This window comes from Aspergillus glaucus (assembly GCF_001890805.1).
Source record: "Aspergillus glaucus CBS 516.65 unplaced genomic scaffold ASPGLscaffold_13, whole genome shotgun sequence".
Taxonomy (NCBI): domain Eukaryota; kingdom Fungi; phylum Ascomycota; class Eurotiomycetes; order Eurotiales; family Aspergillaceae; genus Aspergillus; species Aspergillus glaucus.
Window position 1 is genome coordinate 342,727 of NW_019170465.1, and position 15,973 is coordinate 358,699.

Sequence of the window (15,973 nt, forward strand, 5' to 3'; positions counted from 1 at the left end):
GAACGAATTGGGGTGCGAGTCGATTCGAAACAGACCAAGGATTAACTCAATTATCAGAGGGGTTTTCCCATGGATAATTGACATTAATAGATGAGTCGACTTTTGGCAGAGACGAATTCGTGGTCGGATTATTTTTGGGGTGCTCATATTTGCGTGGTATTGGTATGCATAGAAAAGTAGTTATGCTGAGCGGTTCTAGATCCTCTATGTTGGTATAGATGCTATCCTGCTTGAAGTAATATCCAAAGGATATACAAGAGGCCGTGTCCGAAGTTCGAATCTAGTAGCCCAAGTAATTCACAACAATTCTAACATTAATGCATGCCATAAAAATATACACATGAACATCTGAATCATAACATTATTTTTTTTTTATACCTCGCATAAACCACAAATAAAAGATTACTACTAAGAATAAGAAACCAGAATCAACTAGTCAACATAAATCCTTAGCAAAAGCAATCAAGAATCATCAACCAGCCGCTTGTGCTCCCACGCCCTCTTCGCACCCTCCACCAAGCCATCCATATTCCCACTGTTCTGACACATACTCTGGAAGAGTCCGTCTTCCTTGGTGATAAGTGCCCACGGGTGGTCGTACTCAATCACCTTTCCGTGATCCAGCACCAGGACCTTGTCGTAGTCAATGATGGTCTGGAGTCTGTGCGCGATCGTGATGATGGTGCTGTTTCGCAGTTCACGGAGCGTCTCCTGGATCTTGGCATCTGTGCTGTAGTCGATGGACGCCGTCGCTTCATCCATCATGAGAACGCGGGAATTTTTAAGAAGTGCACGAGCCAGGCAGAGGAGCTGGCGCTGTCCCTGTGACAGGTTGGAACCGGACTCTGACACTGGACTCTCCAGGTTGTAGAAGATGTTCTTGTTGTCGGCAGTACCGGTTTCCTGTGGACCGTTCGACGGCGCCACGGTGGATGAAGCGGTGCTAGCGGTTTGCGTGGTCAACGGGGTCACGGAGCCAGACGTGCTGGAGCCAATCAGGTGCACACGACGGAGCGCCGTAAAGACTTGCTCGTCAGTGAACAAGCCGAACGGGTCGAGGTTGCTCCGGATTGTTCCAGTGAAAAGAGTTGGATCTTGTGGGACGATAGTAATGGCCTCGCGCAGGTCTCGCAAGCCAATGGCGCCAGTGTCCACGCCGTCAATGGCAATCCGTCCTTTCTCTGCCTCGAGACCGCGGAAGAGTGCCAATGCCAGAGAACTCTTTCCAGCTCCGGTGCGACCCACAATGCCGACCTTCTCACCCGGTCGCACTGAGAACGACACCTCACGCAAAACGGGTTCGAGATCAGGGCGGTACCGCGTGGTGTACTCGGAGAATTCCACAGCACCCTTGTCCGGCCAGTTCGCTGGAGGTCTCGACTCAGCAAGGACTGCATCCGCTTCTTGGTCAACGTCGAGGTACTCCTTCACTCGCTCGACCGAGTTCATGCTCTGCTGCACCTCAGAGTACAGACGGACGAGCCACAGCACATTTTCGGTAAAGGTGACGGCATACGTCAACGACAAACCAGCCGCACCGGCGTCGATAGTTTTGCTGTTGATCAGCACAAAAGCAGCCGAGAAGAAGGAAACCAAAGCACCCGCGATGTCAACTCGGAGCGCCAGCCATCTGTTACTAGCCCAGAGGTAGAGATGAGGGCGGTTGTAGGAATTGATGCGGATGTGGTTGTCGACGATGAACCGCGGGCCATCGCCATAGGCACGGATGGTAACGATACCGTTCAAAGTTTCGCCAAACTGCTGGTACAGAGGACTCCGCTGAACCGACTCGAGTCGCTTGAGATCACGAGACGAGTTCACGTACACAGCACCCAGAGCGACATAAAGCATGGTCACGAAAATACCGGCAATTAGGAAACCGGGCGTGATCACGGAAATCAAAACCACGATCATCACCACAGACGCAAGACAGTGTGCCATACCGATTGCCACGGGAGCCACTTCCTGGTCGACAGCCTCGACATCCTTGGAGAATCGGTTCATGAGCTGACCCAAGGGCGTGGAGTCAAAGAAACGGAACTTGGCATGCATGACAGTCTTCAGGAGACGTTTGTGGATCTTGGACGACGCATTCAGGGAACCCCAGAAAAGGATCGCTTCTCTAACCAGAGCGATAGCCAGGTAGCCAAAACCGAGCAGAAGATAGATTCCGAGATAGTAAGAAACGTTGACTTCATTCGCACCTTGGACGCCGGCAGACTGCGCGCCAAGATGAGGAACACGTGTGATTGTCGTGCGAGGAACACTCCCAGCATTGAAAGATGGCATCTTAAGGTCGGTTATGGCCGCCAAACGACCAGTGTCATCGTTCGGAGCGGAATCCTCACTCTGATAAGCGTTGGCCCACTCCCGGATCCAGAGATTAGTCGACACAGATCCAAACTGCTCCAGACAGAAAACCAGCAAGGCGGCAATCCAGAAGTACCAGGGTCCCATCGCGCGAAGGTACATGACAATGGTCGACGATTTAACACTGCCGACGGCTTTCTTTTCGACAAGGTTGGGCTTGGCATCTTCGCCCTGACCCTTATCAGCCTGGCCAGTAGAATTGCCATTTGCCGTACCATTAGCAGACGGTGGCTCCTCGTCGCGGTGTCGTTCCAGGTCCGAAGGCACGCGGGAGATACGCTGGGAACCTGAGCGAGAGGTCGGTCGCGACTTGAGCATCTCTTCACCCAGAGCACCGGACGCTGCAACCTTATCCGGGTGGCCTTGGGACGCGATCTTGCCGTTCTCGAGGACAACAACATGCGATGCTTGCGGGATGGTCAAAGCCACATTGTGCGTCACCAGAATACACGTCCGTTGCATCATCAGCGGACCCATTAGCGCTTCGCTGAAGATATGCTTGGCTGTGTGCGAGTCGACAGCACTGAGACAGTCATCCAGCAAGAGGTGTCGGGCTTTGCTGTAGATGGCACGCGCCAAAGAAATTCGTTGTTTCTGCCCCCCCGAAAGACTGATACCCTTTTCACCGACCAAGGTCTGATCACCCGCGTCAAGGATGGCCAGGTCGCGTTCCAACGCACAAGCCTTGATGACCGCATTGTAGCGGCGCTGGTCCCATGGCGAAGCAAAGACGATGTTGCCCTTGACCGTATCGTTGACCAGCCACGCCTCCTGCGCGCAATAAGCCACACTCTCGATGAGTCCAGTTTGAGGGTTGACAGGAAGCTCAGTTCGGTTGGCCGATCCACCGGGCAGATAGATGGTGCCGTCTACGAGGTTCATCTCACCCAGAAGGGCCATAAGCAAAGACGTCTTACCGGAACCAGTGGCACCCGCGATGATATTGAGTTTCCCGACGTGAAAATCGATGTCCATGTTGATCAAGCGGAATGCGTCCGTGTCATTGGCGACGTCACCCTGTGTGCGTCCATTGGAAGAGGCCCAAGAGCAGGTCATCTTCTCCATGGCAATTTTTGGTGGTTCCCCAGTAACATTGGTATCGTGGAGCTGAGTAAACTTTTCTGTCTCCTCTTCGTTCAAGTATTCGTCCACACGATCCAAGGAGACCTTGGACTCTTGGACGTGCGCGACCATATCAGCCAGCTGGTCCAGCGGCACTCGGAGCAGAGAGAACATCGACAAAGCCGGGAACGCAATCGAGGGGGTCAAGCGCTTGTGCTCTACAGCCGTGTACAGCAGGAACGACGTGAACGTGATGAGGATTGGTGTTCCATACCAGACAGTAGCCGCAGTTGACCAGATGATGTAGCGGAAGCGGAGGGCCTTGAGCTCTGCCCGACGCTTCTCGTCCACGATGTCTTGGAATCGTTGCTCCCAGGCGAAGTACTTGATAATGCGGATGTTCTGAAGAATCTCGTTTGTCGCGTGGATTCGAGCGTCCGTACCGGCGAGAATCTGCTTCTGGACTTTGGTAAATTGTTTGGCGATCAACAGGTTCACCGGCAGCATGAGGACCATGAGCGCAATGCCTGCAAATGAACTGAAGCCCATGATCTGGTAGAGCAGAGTGACGGCAATAATGACCTGAACCGGCACGCTGGCCCACAGGAAGTGTAGATAAGCACCCACTTCACTGACCTTGAAGGAGTCGATGGCCATTAGGTTAATGATGGTTCCAATGTTGGCCACCTGATCTGGTTTGTCATCGTCTTTGTTCGCGGAGGCGGTTTCGGGGTCGGCGGTGCCGTTAGACTGCTGCTGTTGCTTCTTCTTACGACCAAAAGAAAAGAACTTGCTATTCTTCTTATTGCTCTTGGCTGGTTCCTGGGGCTTCTTTGGGGCCGAATCTGTGGACGCGCCCGCTTTGCGCCTCAGCGCTTTGGTGTAGATTTCACCAATGATGATCGCACGCAGTTTCACTCCCAGCTTACGACCAATCCAGAGAGACTGTCCATCGGCAATTCCCTGGATGGAGCTCGAGCAGAACAACAGGATGGCAAAGAGCCAGGCTGCGTTTGGCGTGGTGGACCGAGGGTCTTCGACATACTGCAAGATAACGCGAAGGAGCACCGTTGGCAAAAAGGTGAAGAGATTCGAGAAGACGGTCCACGCGCCCTGTAGCAATAGAGTACCGTAAAAATAACGACCAAGCCTCCACACCAACTTGCCCTCGGGCTGTTTGTGACGGAAATCTTGAAGGACGGCTGCAGCCTTCTGCGACGTGGTCAGGTTCCAGATATCATGGAGCTCCAAAGGCTGCCGGTAACCCTTGTAGATCAGGGGGCTCAACCACGAGAAAGTGGCCAATGAAAACAAGCTTGCCATTGGGTGTCTCGGGGGCTCCAAACCATCTTCGCGCGGAACCCAGACCGGCTTGTTTCCTCGACGAGACAGCAGTGTAACGGACAACAGCACCGAGGATAACGCGAACTCGACCACGTTGAACGTCATGGCTCGTTTCGACATGGGGTGGATGAGTGCCGATCGGAAAATGAGGACGGTGAAGATCCACTGTAAGCCATATAGAACGGCCGTATGGTTCCAAATTCTAGGCAGCGAGTCGAGGTCCAGAGTCGACAGGACCAGTCGGACCAACACCAGGAACAGAATATATCCCCAAGAGACCAATCTTCCGATCGCAGGAAGCGAACCATGATGACCCCAGCCATCGGTAGAGAGCACGACGACGAAGAGAACGACCTGAGCCACCAGGGCGACAATTTCGAAGACAATCAGCGCGATCTGACCACGAGGGCGATCAATTTCCACCGACAGCTGTTCACTTTGGGTCGCCTTGGAGAGCATGGGATCCGACTCGTCGGGGTTCTCATTCTCCACGGGTTGTACAGCCTGGCCATTGGGAGTATCGTCATCCACCGCATGGTTGGGTAAAATCTTGTAAGCCGCACGTTGACGGGACACGACCAGTTGGTAGGCGATACGAAGGAGGATCAATAGGAGAGAAAGACCGCAGGCAGTTAATGGTAAGATGAATTGGAGATAGCTATTGGTGCTGTGTTAGTAGCGACACCCAGGTCTTCCAGAGGTTGTCTAACATACTTGCGCTGGAAACAGCGAGAAACATCATCGATGGCCCAAATCGGGCCATGACATTGTAAGGTCATTGCAGACTGGAACAAAATATGGTTCTCATTCGGGTTAGAAAGGAATCAATAGATGTGAGGTGTGGTGGTAGCAGTGGTCGCGGTTTTTATCGGCGGAGAAAGATGGTCATGGCAATCCTCGCGACTGGAAGAAGCCGGAAGGGCGCCGGTTGGTGGATTTTGAGGTAATTAGGGAATGAAGGAGGTAAGACTGAGGAGAGCTGAAGGAGAAAAGAAGAAGAAAAGAGGGAAAACAGGTGTGAAGAGCTGAGAGGAGGGGGGAGAGAGAGAGAGAGAGTCACCGCCTGAGGAAAAACCAAAAGAGGAAAAGAAGAGGCTTAACGGAAAAGCTATGACACCATACACTGTACTCCGGAGTACTAGCTGGAAATCCGATCTTCGCCGTTATTTAATTAAACGAGTCAGATAGTAAGTAGAATGTCGCAAACAACACTTCTGATACACTCTGCTTATCGGGTTTTGTATACTAAGAGTCATATATCCCTGTACGGAGTACTGCATAGGTACTGCAGATATCCTATGGTATTCTAAGCGCTATGCTTATACTCCGTATAAAAATCTGTCCCATCGCCACTATCGGCCATTCCTACTCAAAAGGGTAAGGCTGACTGATTCCCTCCGTTATCGTTATCGGCCACCACCATTACCACCACTCTGCCTTTGCCACTACTGCCACCACCACCTTCTTTCTCTTCTTTTTCCACCAGGGTAGTCCAGTCTAGATTCTCTGTTACACAGAGCAGTGCAGGGAATCATGGCGGAGCGCATTCTCATGAACGAATATAAATCCCTGTCGCAGGAAGACTGGGTCAACATCGATGTACGCTCTATACACCACCCTGGTACCCCTGCTATACTACAAATACTAATCCTGTCAGCTTCAAAATGAAGACATGTTCAATTGGAAAATCGGCCTGATCGTCCTCAATCCCGAATCCATGTACTACCGCGGTTACTTCACGGCTACTATGAAGTTCCCCAGAAACTACCCCTATTCCCCGCCTGGTACGCTCGTTCTTTAACTGTCTCTCTCATATCTTTACTAACGATGGCATGATAGAATTCCGCTTCCTCCGGCCCCTCTGCCACCCCAATATCTACTCCGACGGCAAGCTCTGCATCTCCATCCTCCACCCGCCCGGCGAAGACGAAATGTCCGGTGAACTCGCTTCTGAACGATGGTCCCCCGCACAACGCGTCGAATCTGTTTTAATCTCCATTCTATCTCTGCTCGACGACGCAGAAGTCTCCTCCCCTGCCAATGTCGATGCTGGCGTCCTACTCCGCAAAGAACCCGAAACATACAAAGCCATTGTCCGCCGCCAAGTCGAAGAGTCAAAGAAGGATATTCCAGAGGGCTTTGTTATGCCTACACATGAGTCGACTATGCGAAAGAATTCCGTGGACAAAATAGACGATGAGGACTTCTGGGCCGACAGTGATGTGGACGACGATGTGTTTGGGGGAAGTGACTCGGATGAGGACCTTGATTTCGACGGGCAGGATACGAGTGATGACGAGTGATTTCTTTTATATTATTTCATATTTTACGTTTGGCATCTTGGTGGGTATTTGGTGGGTGGGTTTGTTATTTTCAGCATAGCGCAGGCGCACCCGGAGCTTAGGCTATAATATACATATTCCGATCTCTTACATTGTTCATTGTTTATTTCCAGGGCTTTTAATGGAACCAATACACTGCATCTCGTATCGATATGATTCATCATCCAACCACTCAAAGCATATCCATCAATATTGTTAATATAGGAGACGCCGTTATCGACAACACTAACAAAAGTCAATCACAAAGGTACCAATCAGTGTGATGTCCTTTTAACCCCGCCTCCTATCTTCAATTCCAGTATAAGATGACGCGTTCAATCCTTCTCGTACCCTGACATAATCAACAATACATAACTAACTAGTTAGCTAACTAACTAGCGCACTCTACTGTCTCCAGGACAAGACAGAACAGAGCACACCGCGATGGGCCTCTTCACCAATGAAAAAGCACTACCGACAGTGCCCACGGATACAATTATTCCACTTCATTTCAGAGATGACATCCAAATTTACCGGTCTCTAGCCATTGACTGCATCTTGAAGTTCGAGGATGTCTTGGACGCGGAGCGACTGCGTCACGCATTGGAGCGATTATTGGAACTCGGCGAGTAGAGGAAATCCGGGGCGAGATTGCGGTTGAGGAGTGCATGTTCTTCTCACGATTTTTTATGACCTTATTCTAATACACGTTTAGGATGCGAAACTGGAATACCATGTCCCGGAACAGTATGATGTGAAACGCCAGGGTTCACGTGGACAGTTGTCGAGCACGAGATGGATATTGAATCCCACCCCGAGAGATCTGCACTACCCACCAAGGATGCCAACGTCGGATATTCGCCTTGTCTGCGTGCCAGGCTGGTTCGTGTCCAAGTTGCGCGAGACGGCTATGAACGAATTGACCGAGTCCAAGTCCGATGACAAGGGAGAGAAGCCGTTCATCAGCGAAAGCGACATCCTCCTAGCCTGGAAAGCCAGAACCATCAACCGCGCCATAAACCCCTCCCCCCAAAAATCAATATCCATTCTCAACACCCTCAACATCCGCCCCATCCTCCCAGACCTTTTCCCAACAAACGCAGCATACATGGGTAACGCGATAATGCTCGCTTTTACGTATCTCCCATTTGCCTCCATCAACAACAACCCCCCTAGGCACCACGGCCAGCCAAATATGCCAGTCAATCGTTACCCAGCGCACAAGAGAACAAGTCGAAGTCTTCGCCGCCATCGAACGGCAGTCATTCCAACGATCCGGCCAACCGGCCATCATAGGATCACCGAATATGCTTATCTTCGTGTGCACCAATTGGCACCAGTCGCGGTACTTTGATGTGGATTTCTCGCCCGCTGTGGTGGAGCGTAAGGGGGAGAGGGTTAGTCCGGTTGGGAAGCCGGCGTTGGTTGTCCCGGGGATGCCAAAGATGAAGATGCCAATGGCGAGCATCACACATATTATTTGAAAGGATGCGAAGGGGGATTGGTGGATGGTGTGGCAATTTGGGGAAAGGATTTGGGGGAGGGTGCAGAGGCAATTTGATGAGGGTTTTGTGTAGCCCTCGGGTGATACTTACTGCCATGATGATTGTCGATGTGGGTTCCTGGAAGGTGGCTTAGAGTAGTTTAGAGGTTTTGGGTGCTTCTTTGGATCCGTTCAGCGTTCTACAATATACGAACTTGACCTGCTCGGGCCGTTGCCATCTTATTCTTTTCGCTTGAGTGCTCTGCGTTTGTCTCATGTATCCTCAATAAAATACACCACATTTTTGTGTCAGCACATGTCTGCTCTCCCTTATATTGATCATGTTATTGTGAAACATTTGGCAATAGCTTCGCATGCACCAATCCAACTTGTATCAAGTCACTCGCTCCTTCAAATCCCAAGTTGAATAACAAAGAAATCCAATAAAAGTCTCAGTGAGATGCCTTCTCGACCTCCTCAATCTCATGTATAACATGCGCATCCAGACCAGCAGGCCGACTGACCTTTTCCCGACAAACACCAATCTCAATCAAATGCGCATCTGCTTCTGTTGAATCTTTGCTGAATTCATATTGTCGGTATTCGCAATTCATGTAACCAGTACCTATGCAGACTATTAGAAAAGATTCAATGCTTGGTGGTTTTTAACAGTGGGCGATCTTACCACGGGCTCTATCATAACCTGTCCAGTCTTCAGTCAGATAATGTAAGAAGGCACCATGTGAGACCAGAACGATGCACTCTTCGGGTCGTTGCCAGAGCCAGCTTCGTTGTGCTGCGGCTCGCTTGCGAACTGCATACAGGGTAGGGGCGTAGATTCCTGCCTGCATATCGTCATTATTTAGTTTAATTTACCAGCAGACAAGGAAAGTAGAGTGAAGGGTCCATACCTTGGAATTCCAATCCTCGTCAACCAAGGACATATCCAAATCATCGACATTATAACCAGGAGCCCCTTGGGCAATCAGCCCGGGTGCATCTCTCGCAAGACTCTCCCGATCAGCCCCGAGATCGCAAGTAAGATGACTAATTTCCTGCGCCAACGGTACTAAAACGAATGGTACCTGGCGCTTCTCCAACACGGGGGAGAACGCATGAGCTGCGGTTTGAATGGCGCGTTGCAAGGGAGATGCAAGCACGAGTAAGATGTCTTCGTGATGTTTAAACTGATCTCGCAGATCTTGACACTGTTTCTTGCCGTGCTCGGTGAGGAGGGGATCTCGGATATGATGGGAGTTCTGGGAGAGTGAGTTGATGATAATCGATGTAGGCGGGTGAACTTACGTTGACGTTGTGTTCGCCTTGGCCGTGGCGCACGAGATATAGAATTGGAGGCATGCTGGACGGGAGAGAATGAAGTATCATTTGCTTTCTTTTGGTTTGTACGCCCGGGCTGTAAGTAACCTACTAAAAAATGTTTCTGTACAAGTTGGGGCGAGCATATGTTGTGCGCTGTCAATAGAATACATCGCAGGGATTGAATATTAAGAGTGTTCTTATACCATAGAAGGAGTAAGCGACCCGGGTATCTTGCAGACAAAGAATCCGAAGATCATCGTTTTAGGGCTCGGGTGTTAGTCCTTACATGGTCGCGGGTTTGTATGTCAAGGAAATCTTCCCGAGACCCACTTTTCCATAACCCGCAAGTATGTACTTGGGCACATCTGGCCTTTTAATTATGCTCGGCTCCGGCTATATGCCGGATGTATTTCTTCGGATTTGTTTTTTTATGCTCGGGATGAGGAACCGATCGGGAAACATTCGTGGACGTGCCCTTCAGTGATAGATCCCCGATGTGGAAAGCTAGCCGAGTGGGTTTAAAAAGCGATATGGAGTCCAGCTATAGCTCAATTTGTAAACCCGGCATTACTATCGTATTGTCTTTACGAAAAGCATCATTATATGTGCTAACAGCTTTAATAATCGTGGTTAAATAATTCGAATCCCTCTCAACTCAAGCGCAACCCGCGAAGCTGCTTGAAGCCCAAACGGTTTACCGAGCAGTATATCCACCGTCCACAGGGAGGAGAATACCAGTGACCCAATTGGCATCATCACTAGCTAGTACAACAGCGAGCCTAGCAATATCATCCGGCCATCCAGGTCCGTTGAATGGGTGTCTCCGCTTAAGGTCATCCCATGGGGTCATGTAAGAGGTTGTCTCCTTGAAAATGGCTGTTTGTGTATCTATTTGGACAATCAGCATCAAAGTGCTAAGAGGCTTGGAGAAGCGGAAACATACAGCCGGGGCAGATGGCATTGACATGGATACGATGAGGTGCGTAGTCCAGCGCGACTTGTTTGGTCAGGTTGCTGACAGCACCTTTCGACGCGCAGTAAGACGCTTTTCCGCGGGAGAAGGAAGACTCAAGTCAGTATCGTACATGGATTATTGAGGCGCAATTCACCGGTCGTACTTACGATTATCAAGCCCAGCCACGATACCCATGATTGAAGACATGTTGATTATCCAGCCACGGTCTCCGGAGGCATGCGGGGGCTGCTTCAACATCTGGGCAGTGGCATACTTACAACCCAAAAAGACTGACTTGACATTGACGCGCATTGTAGTGTCCCAGACATCCTCGTCTGTCAAATGGCACACCGCTGGTGTTCTGGCTTCCAGCGCTACGCCGGCATTGTTGACTAAACTGTCATCCGCGAAAGTCAATGGAACTGTATGAATGGGTCCGCTCAACCAGTTAAACTTACATGTCTAGTCGACCAAGTCTGTCCACTGCAACTTGAACTAGGCTTTTCATTTGGCCCGCATCGCCAACGTCGGTTTGGACAAAAATTGCATGGCCTCCATCTCGAGTGATCAGATCGTGCGTTGTGAGGTCCAACTCTTCGGTGACTTGAGAGCGCGCTGTAGCAGAGAGGTCGGCACAGACCACTTTGGCCCCTTCGCGAGCATATCGCAGCGAAATTGCCCTCCCAAGTCCAGAGGATGCGCCAGTAACAATGGCGACTTTATCCTGGAGGCGTAATGCAGAAGACATGGGAACGTTGAATGAGTGGATAAACGATATTTGACAGAGAAAGACAGGGTGAGTAGATGTGCAAAATTATTCCAAAACTAATCTACCTTTATTATATACATTCCTCGACATCCCCGAACCCCTCACAAGCATACATAGTAGGGCAAAGTATCCGAGTTGTCAATTGGCAATGTGGGGGGGCACATGTACCACATTAGGACAGAATGCTCGGCTCAATAGCCTTTCACGAAAACACCAAAATCGAATAATTTGCTGGCCCAAAGTGGAAACCCGAGACGGGTCTTTCGGGTATGCTGCGAGTGGTAAACTCGGGTATATTTCTCTTTTTGGAAAAGCCGCCATACAAAGTAGAAGCCGCGGAAGAGTGTTGTATAAACGAATATCAACATGAGTGCATGTCATTGACGACCTTATAAGTAGTAGAACGGTTCCATGTAGCAACGTCCAAGACCAATTGTTGTTAACACTATAGCACCTCGTCGCATCATGTCCCTTGACACAGATGTTCTCACCATTGGGTCGGCATGTCGGGAATTGACATAACCATTCAGTTTATCTGAAATTTCAATAACAGAAACTTTGAAATGATCGAGAAGACGTCCGATATTGGAGGGACATGTTTTGAACTCCCATCCTTGGTGGGGACGCGCGATGTAAGTATCACTCTTTTATTTCACGCATAAAGATTCGGCGAGATATGGACGTACTAACAGAGATACTCCAGGGCCTATGATCCCATTTCTACTCGTACTTGTCTGCCCCGAATACGGTATTTTTCTGAATCACTTGAAAAAAGTGGCGGTTTGGACAACAAATGTCTGGAAGTATGCTACGTTTCGAACTTCGAAATCCCCCGAGACTTACCGAATAGAGAGTGCAGATAGTAAAAATCGAGAGGCACCAGGGGATTATAGGAGATGAATCGGCCTGTCCTAGCGTCAAAAAGAGATCATAGTGCCTTCTTAAGGCGAACAGCACGTGACCATTTTTGGAAAATCTTGATAAGGAATAATGTCGGACCGATCAGGCAAGTTCCGCCGGTCCGATGATATAGGCCAACGTGTGCGCACCTTTAGGTAGAAAAAGCACTCAATCAGCTGCGTACATGCACATACGTTCGTTAGGCAATATACCTCTTTCGTCCAGCTAGTCCTCTCCATATAGACCTCGTTAGTCCGGAATAATCGACTCCCGATTTCCCCTCTGAGCTACGATCCGAGAGACCCCGCTTCAAATCTGCGGCGATTCCACGTGATAATGTGGGAACGTCTGTCAAGAATTTTCGTCAATGAAGGTCTCTCATCAATGAGTTACTTGGTTGTGATTCCTCTCATCGGGTGCTTGTTGGACCTACACTCTGAGCTGGCTCTGACTGATTGCCAAAACCTCGGGAATGCGCTCCTACTTCGGCTGGTATGTGCTCCGGAGCTTTATCGGTACATAATGGCTCATATCTTGTTGCAGTTTGATTTGCAAGGGCCGAAAGCTCAAATGTGATGAGGCTCAACCAGCATGTGGTAATTGCATGAAAGCTTCTCGAGATTGCACTTATGCAGATCAATCTATATTCCGTAGTCGAACACCAAGACGTAAACAAACAAACAGAGTCAGCTGGTCAGGAAAACAACAGCCCGATGTGTTCGACGAAGATCACAGATGGGTTGAGGTTCCAAGCAAGCGTAAGTGTCATAACCTGAGTGCATTTCATTCCGCTCACAACAGACCAGTCACCTTTGTCCAAGTCGAAGATCCTTGGGCACCTGATAATGATACCATTGCAGATACAAAAGAAGGTGATATGGATAAAGGGACAGATATTGGCGTGGAAAATGCCGACTCTGGCCGTCATGAAATGTCAGACTATGGCTCTATCCAACCTCACTCTCTCCAACATGCACCGACTCTAGATGCACCTCAGGAAAATACTCCCCCGGTTTACCCTCCTGAAAACTTCGATCTTGATCCCTTTAATAGGGTTATAGCTTCACACTTGTTGCGACATTTTCAGCAAGGCCCAGGCCGGTGGTACGTATGAATTGAATTAAATCCAATTTTATTTGCTAACAACGATCCAGGATGGATCTCTTCGATACAACGGCCTACTTCTCTTCAAAAGTCCCCGTACTCGCAGCATCGAGGCCACTATTGAAATCGGCCGTGTGTGCTCTTTCTGCGAAACATCTACGACATCTCTATCAGACTTGTGCACCTTTACGCAACAACTTCGGTCTTCCTATGGCAGGCGAGGAGACATGGCAGTATCAATCAACAAAATATTACGATCAAGCCCTTGGCCGTGTGAAGACAGCCATCGACTTGGAAACATATGTTGATAACCCCGCCGACAAGGAAGAGATGCTCGCTGCCGTTGCGATACTCTGCACCTTCGAATTGATGGACGCTCCTGGCAGTGCGTGGAGAGCTCATTTGGGCGCATTACCCCTCTTCAACGATAACGCAACTTCTATACCAGCCCAATCAACCATCGTAATTCCTCAAACGGCTATAAAGGGGCCAATATTCTGGAGCCTCGCAAGACAGGACTTGCTGTGTGCCTGTAAGCTTCGGAACACTTTACTGATTTGACTTTTTGTGGCGGCTGACCATCTCAGTCATAAGCGAGACTCAGACTCGACTGGATCTAAAGGACATGCGTCTCTGGCAGAATGCAGGCCTAGCAACTGATGAGCACGGAGCTCTCCTACCGTGCAGCCCCTTTAGTATGACAGATATCCACAATTCTTCCGGCGTCGAAGAAGATATGAAAAGCAATGAGCTCACGTGGATTCTTGGTAAAATTGCAAACCACCTGTCCGCTGGAGATGCTCTGGTTCCTGAGGACTTCGCACTACCCCCTGGACAACGGCTTCCAATCGGGTTAAACCAGGAGTATCTTTTAAGCCGATGGAACATGTTGATAACCGAGTTGGATAACTGGCATGACTCCCTTCCGCCATCCTTCAATGCGACTGCTCGTATACGGGCATGGGGCTGTGCTAATTTACAGCACACATTAAGCTTGGATGTCTTCGAACAGATTTGGTTTGATTTGCCATTATGCGCGGCAACAATGCAAAGCTATCACCAAGCAAAGATCTTATTATTAGCAAACGAGCCGCAAGAGTCTACAGCCATCCGGTCAACCGTATCAGCGCGCTTGAGATCTTATCGACATGCTCTCCGAGAGGTTGTCTATCACGCCAGGGAGATCTGTGGTATAAGCCTTGGGAATTCGGGAGATTCGGTTCGGGTAAATTCCGTGCAAGCCTTGTTTGTCGCTGGACAAGTCTTCCAGGAACCCCGTGAGCAGGATGCGGTCCTCGAAATACTTCTTGGAATTGAAAGAGATCTCGGGTGGACAACAAAATACCATGTGGCTAAGCTGACTGATGAATGGGCAAGGGGCAGTGAAGGTAATCACGTTGGTCGGGCTGAACATCGGGATTGGCTGTGACTGCTTTCTTTCATAGTAACGAATATGGAGGTCTGTCCTCGATGACCTTATCCAGCAGCTTGTTCAGCTTCCAGGGGATGATTGGCCAATGATTGTCGCTTGTGTTAGCGCCTATGCACACCGCTCGACACTGAAACTCGTATCTCTCCCTCCTTCTCGCAATGCATTTCTGGCTGGTCTGTTCCCACTTGCTTTTGCTCTATATCCAATCTTTGCAAAGATGTGTCTTTAAACAGCCCTTTCATACCGCAACCCATTTGCAGAGGAACATGACGCTTCCCGAAGACTTCCAACAAGCCACAATAATCGCTTGTTGCGAGAACCCGTTGCCTGGTATTATTTTCAGCCAATATGGCAAGCGCATTATCAGAATATCTGATCAACATGTCGTCAAATGGGGCCCAGATGTAACAAAGGAGGAAGCCGAAGCCCAGAGGATAGCCTACGAACTTGTCGATAGTCGCATTGTTCGCATACCTCGTGCGTATGCTTTCTTTTCTAATGTTTAGGGCTGGGGCTATATAGTAATGGAGTTTATAGAGGGCAAGGTCATCGAACCATTAGAGGACATTTCTGCCATCGAAAAGGTTGCGGGCGTGCTTGATTATTTCGCAACATTCCGGCACAGAATTCCTGGGTCTCTTTGTAGAGGGTTTTGTCACGGGCTTCTTTTTCACGAGACTGGAGATCTGGTCTTCGACAGAATGGACGGGATAGAGGAATGATTCAATAGTCGACTTTTCGCGCATAATCCAAACCTGACTCTCCAGGGCTGCGAGCTCGTGTTTTGCCATTTGGATATAGCACCCCGGGACATTCTGTGGCAGGAAGATGGGTCTCTCTGTCTTGTTGATTGGGCATCTTCCGGCTACTATCCCAGGTTGTTCGAGTTTTGTTCGCAGTGGATTATTGAAGG

General features: G+C 49.6%; 7 protein-coding genes across 7 annotated transcripts; 4 read left to right on the forward strand and 3 right to left on the reverse strand.

Moving 5' to 3' along the window:
* Positions 1-354: 354 nt before the first annotated feature.
* ASPGLDRAFT_151675 (putative ABC bile acid transporter) lies at positions 355-5,993 on the reverse strand. Its single transcript, XM_022542281.1, has 2 exons — positions 5,491-5,993; positions 355-5,434 (listed from the first exon to the last, which is right to left on the reverse strand). The coding sequence occupies exons 1-2, from the start codon at positions 5,553-5,555 to the stop codon at positions 463-465; spliced, it is 5,037 nt and encodes a 1,678-aa protein (XP_022399772.1). The 5' UTR covers positions 5,556-5,993; the 3' UTR covers positions 355-462.
* A 316-nt stretch (positions 5,994-6,309) lies between these two features.
* Positions 6,310-7,079, forward strand: ASPGLDRAFT_128781 (putative ubiquitin conjugating enzyme (UbcC); the record flags this gene model as incomplete). Its single annotated transcript, XM_022540827.1, has 3 exons — positions 6,310-6,375; positions 6,434-6,560; positions 6,616-7,079. The coding sequence occupies 3 exons, from the start codon at positions 6,310-6,312 to the stop codon at positions 7,077-7,079; spliced, it is 657 nt and encodes a 218-aa protein (XP_022399773.1).
* Positions 7,080-7,476: 397 nt separating this feature from the next.
* ASPGLDRAFT_58866 (uncharacterized protein) lies at positions 7,477-8,209 on the forward strand (the record flags this gene model as incomplete). The annotated part of the gene is made up of 2 exons (XM_022548349.1): positions 7,477-7,763; positions 7,813-8,209. A coding segment is annotated over exon 2 (270 nt), but the record flags the coding sequence as incomplete, so codon positions are not given.
* An 823-nt stretch (positions 8,210-9,032) lies between these two features.
* Positions 9,033-9,939, reverse strand: ASPGLDRAFT_36540 (histidine phosphatase family protein; the record flags this gene model as incomplete). The annotated part of the gene is made up of 4 exons (XM_022544702.1): positions 9,033-9,205; positions 9,266-9,425; positions 9,492-9,839; positions 9,886-9,939. 4 exons carry the CDS (start codon positions 9,937-9,939, stop codon positions 9,033-9,035), a joined length of 735 nt encoding a protein of 244 aa, XP_022399775.1.
* Positions 9,940-10,437: 498 nt separating this feature from the next.
* Positions 10,438-11,649, reverse strand: ASPGLDRAFT_151684 (SDR family NAD(P)-dependent oxidoreductase). Its single transcript, XM_022542282.1, has 4 exons — positions 11,314-11,649; positions 11,023-11,252; positions 10,844-10,945; positions 10,438-10,788 (listed from the first exon to the last, which is right to left on the reverse strand). Exons 1-4 carry the CDS (start codon positions 11,601-11,603, stop codon positions 10,595-10,597), a joined length of 816 nt encoding a protein of 271 aa, XP_022399776.1. The 5' UTR covers positions 11,604-11,649; the 3' UTR covers positions 10,438-10,594.
* Positions 11,650-13,128: 1,479 nt separating this feature from the next.
* On the forward strand, positions 13,129-15,057 carry ASPGLDRAFT_128518 (uncharacterized protein; the record flags this gene model as incomplete). Its single annotated transcript, XM_022540808.1, has 4 exons — positions 13,129-13,282; positions 13,331-13,628; positions 13,679-14,160; positions 14,216-15,057. The coding sequence occupies 4 exons, from the start codon at positions 13,129-13,131 to the stop codon at positions 15,055-15,057; spliced, it is 1,776 nt and encodes a 591-aa protein (XP_022399777.1).
* Positions 15,058-15,132: 75 nt separating this feature from the next.
* On the forward strand, positions 15,133-15,912 carry ASPGLDRAFT_454925 (uncharacterized protein). The gene is made up of 2 exons (XM_022546262.1): positions 15,133-15,537; positions 15,598-15,912. The coding sequence occupies exons 1-2, from the start codon at positions 15,219-15,221 to the stop codon at positions 15,780-15,782; spliced, it is 504 nt and encodes a 167-aa protein (XP_022399778.1). The 5' UTR covers positions 15,133-15,218; the 3' UTR covers positions 15,783-15,912.
* Positions 15,913-15,973: the final 61 nt, after the last annotated feature.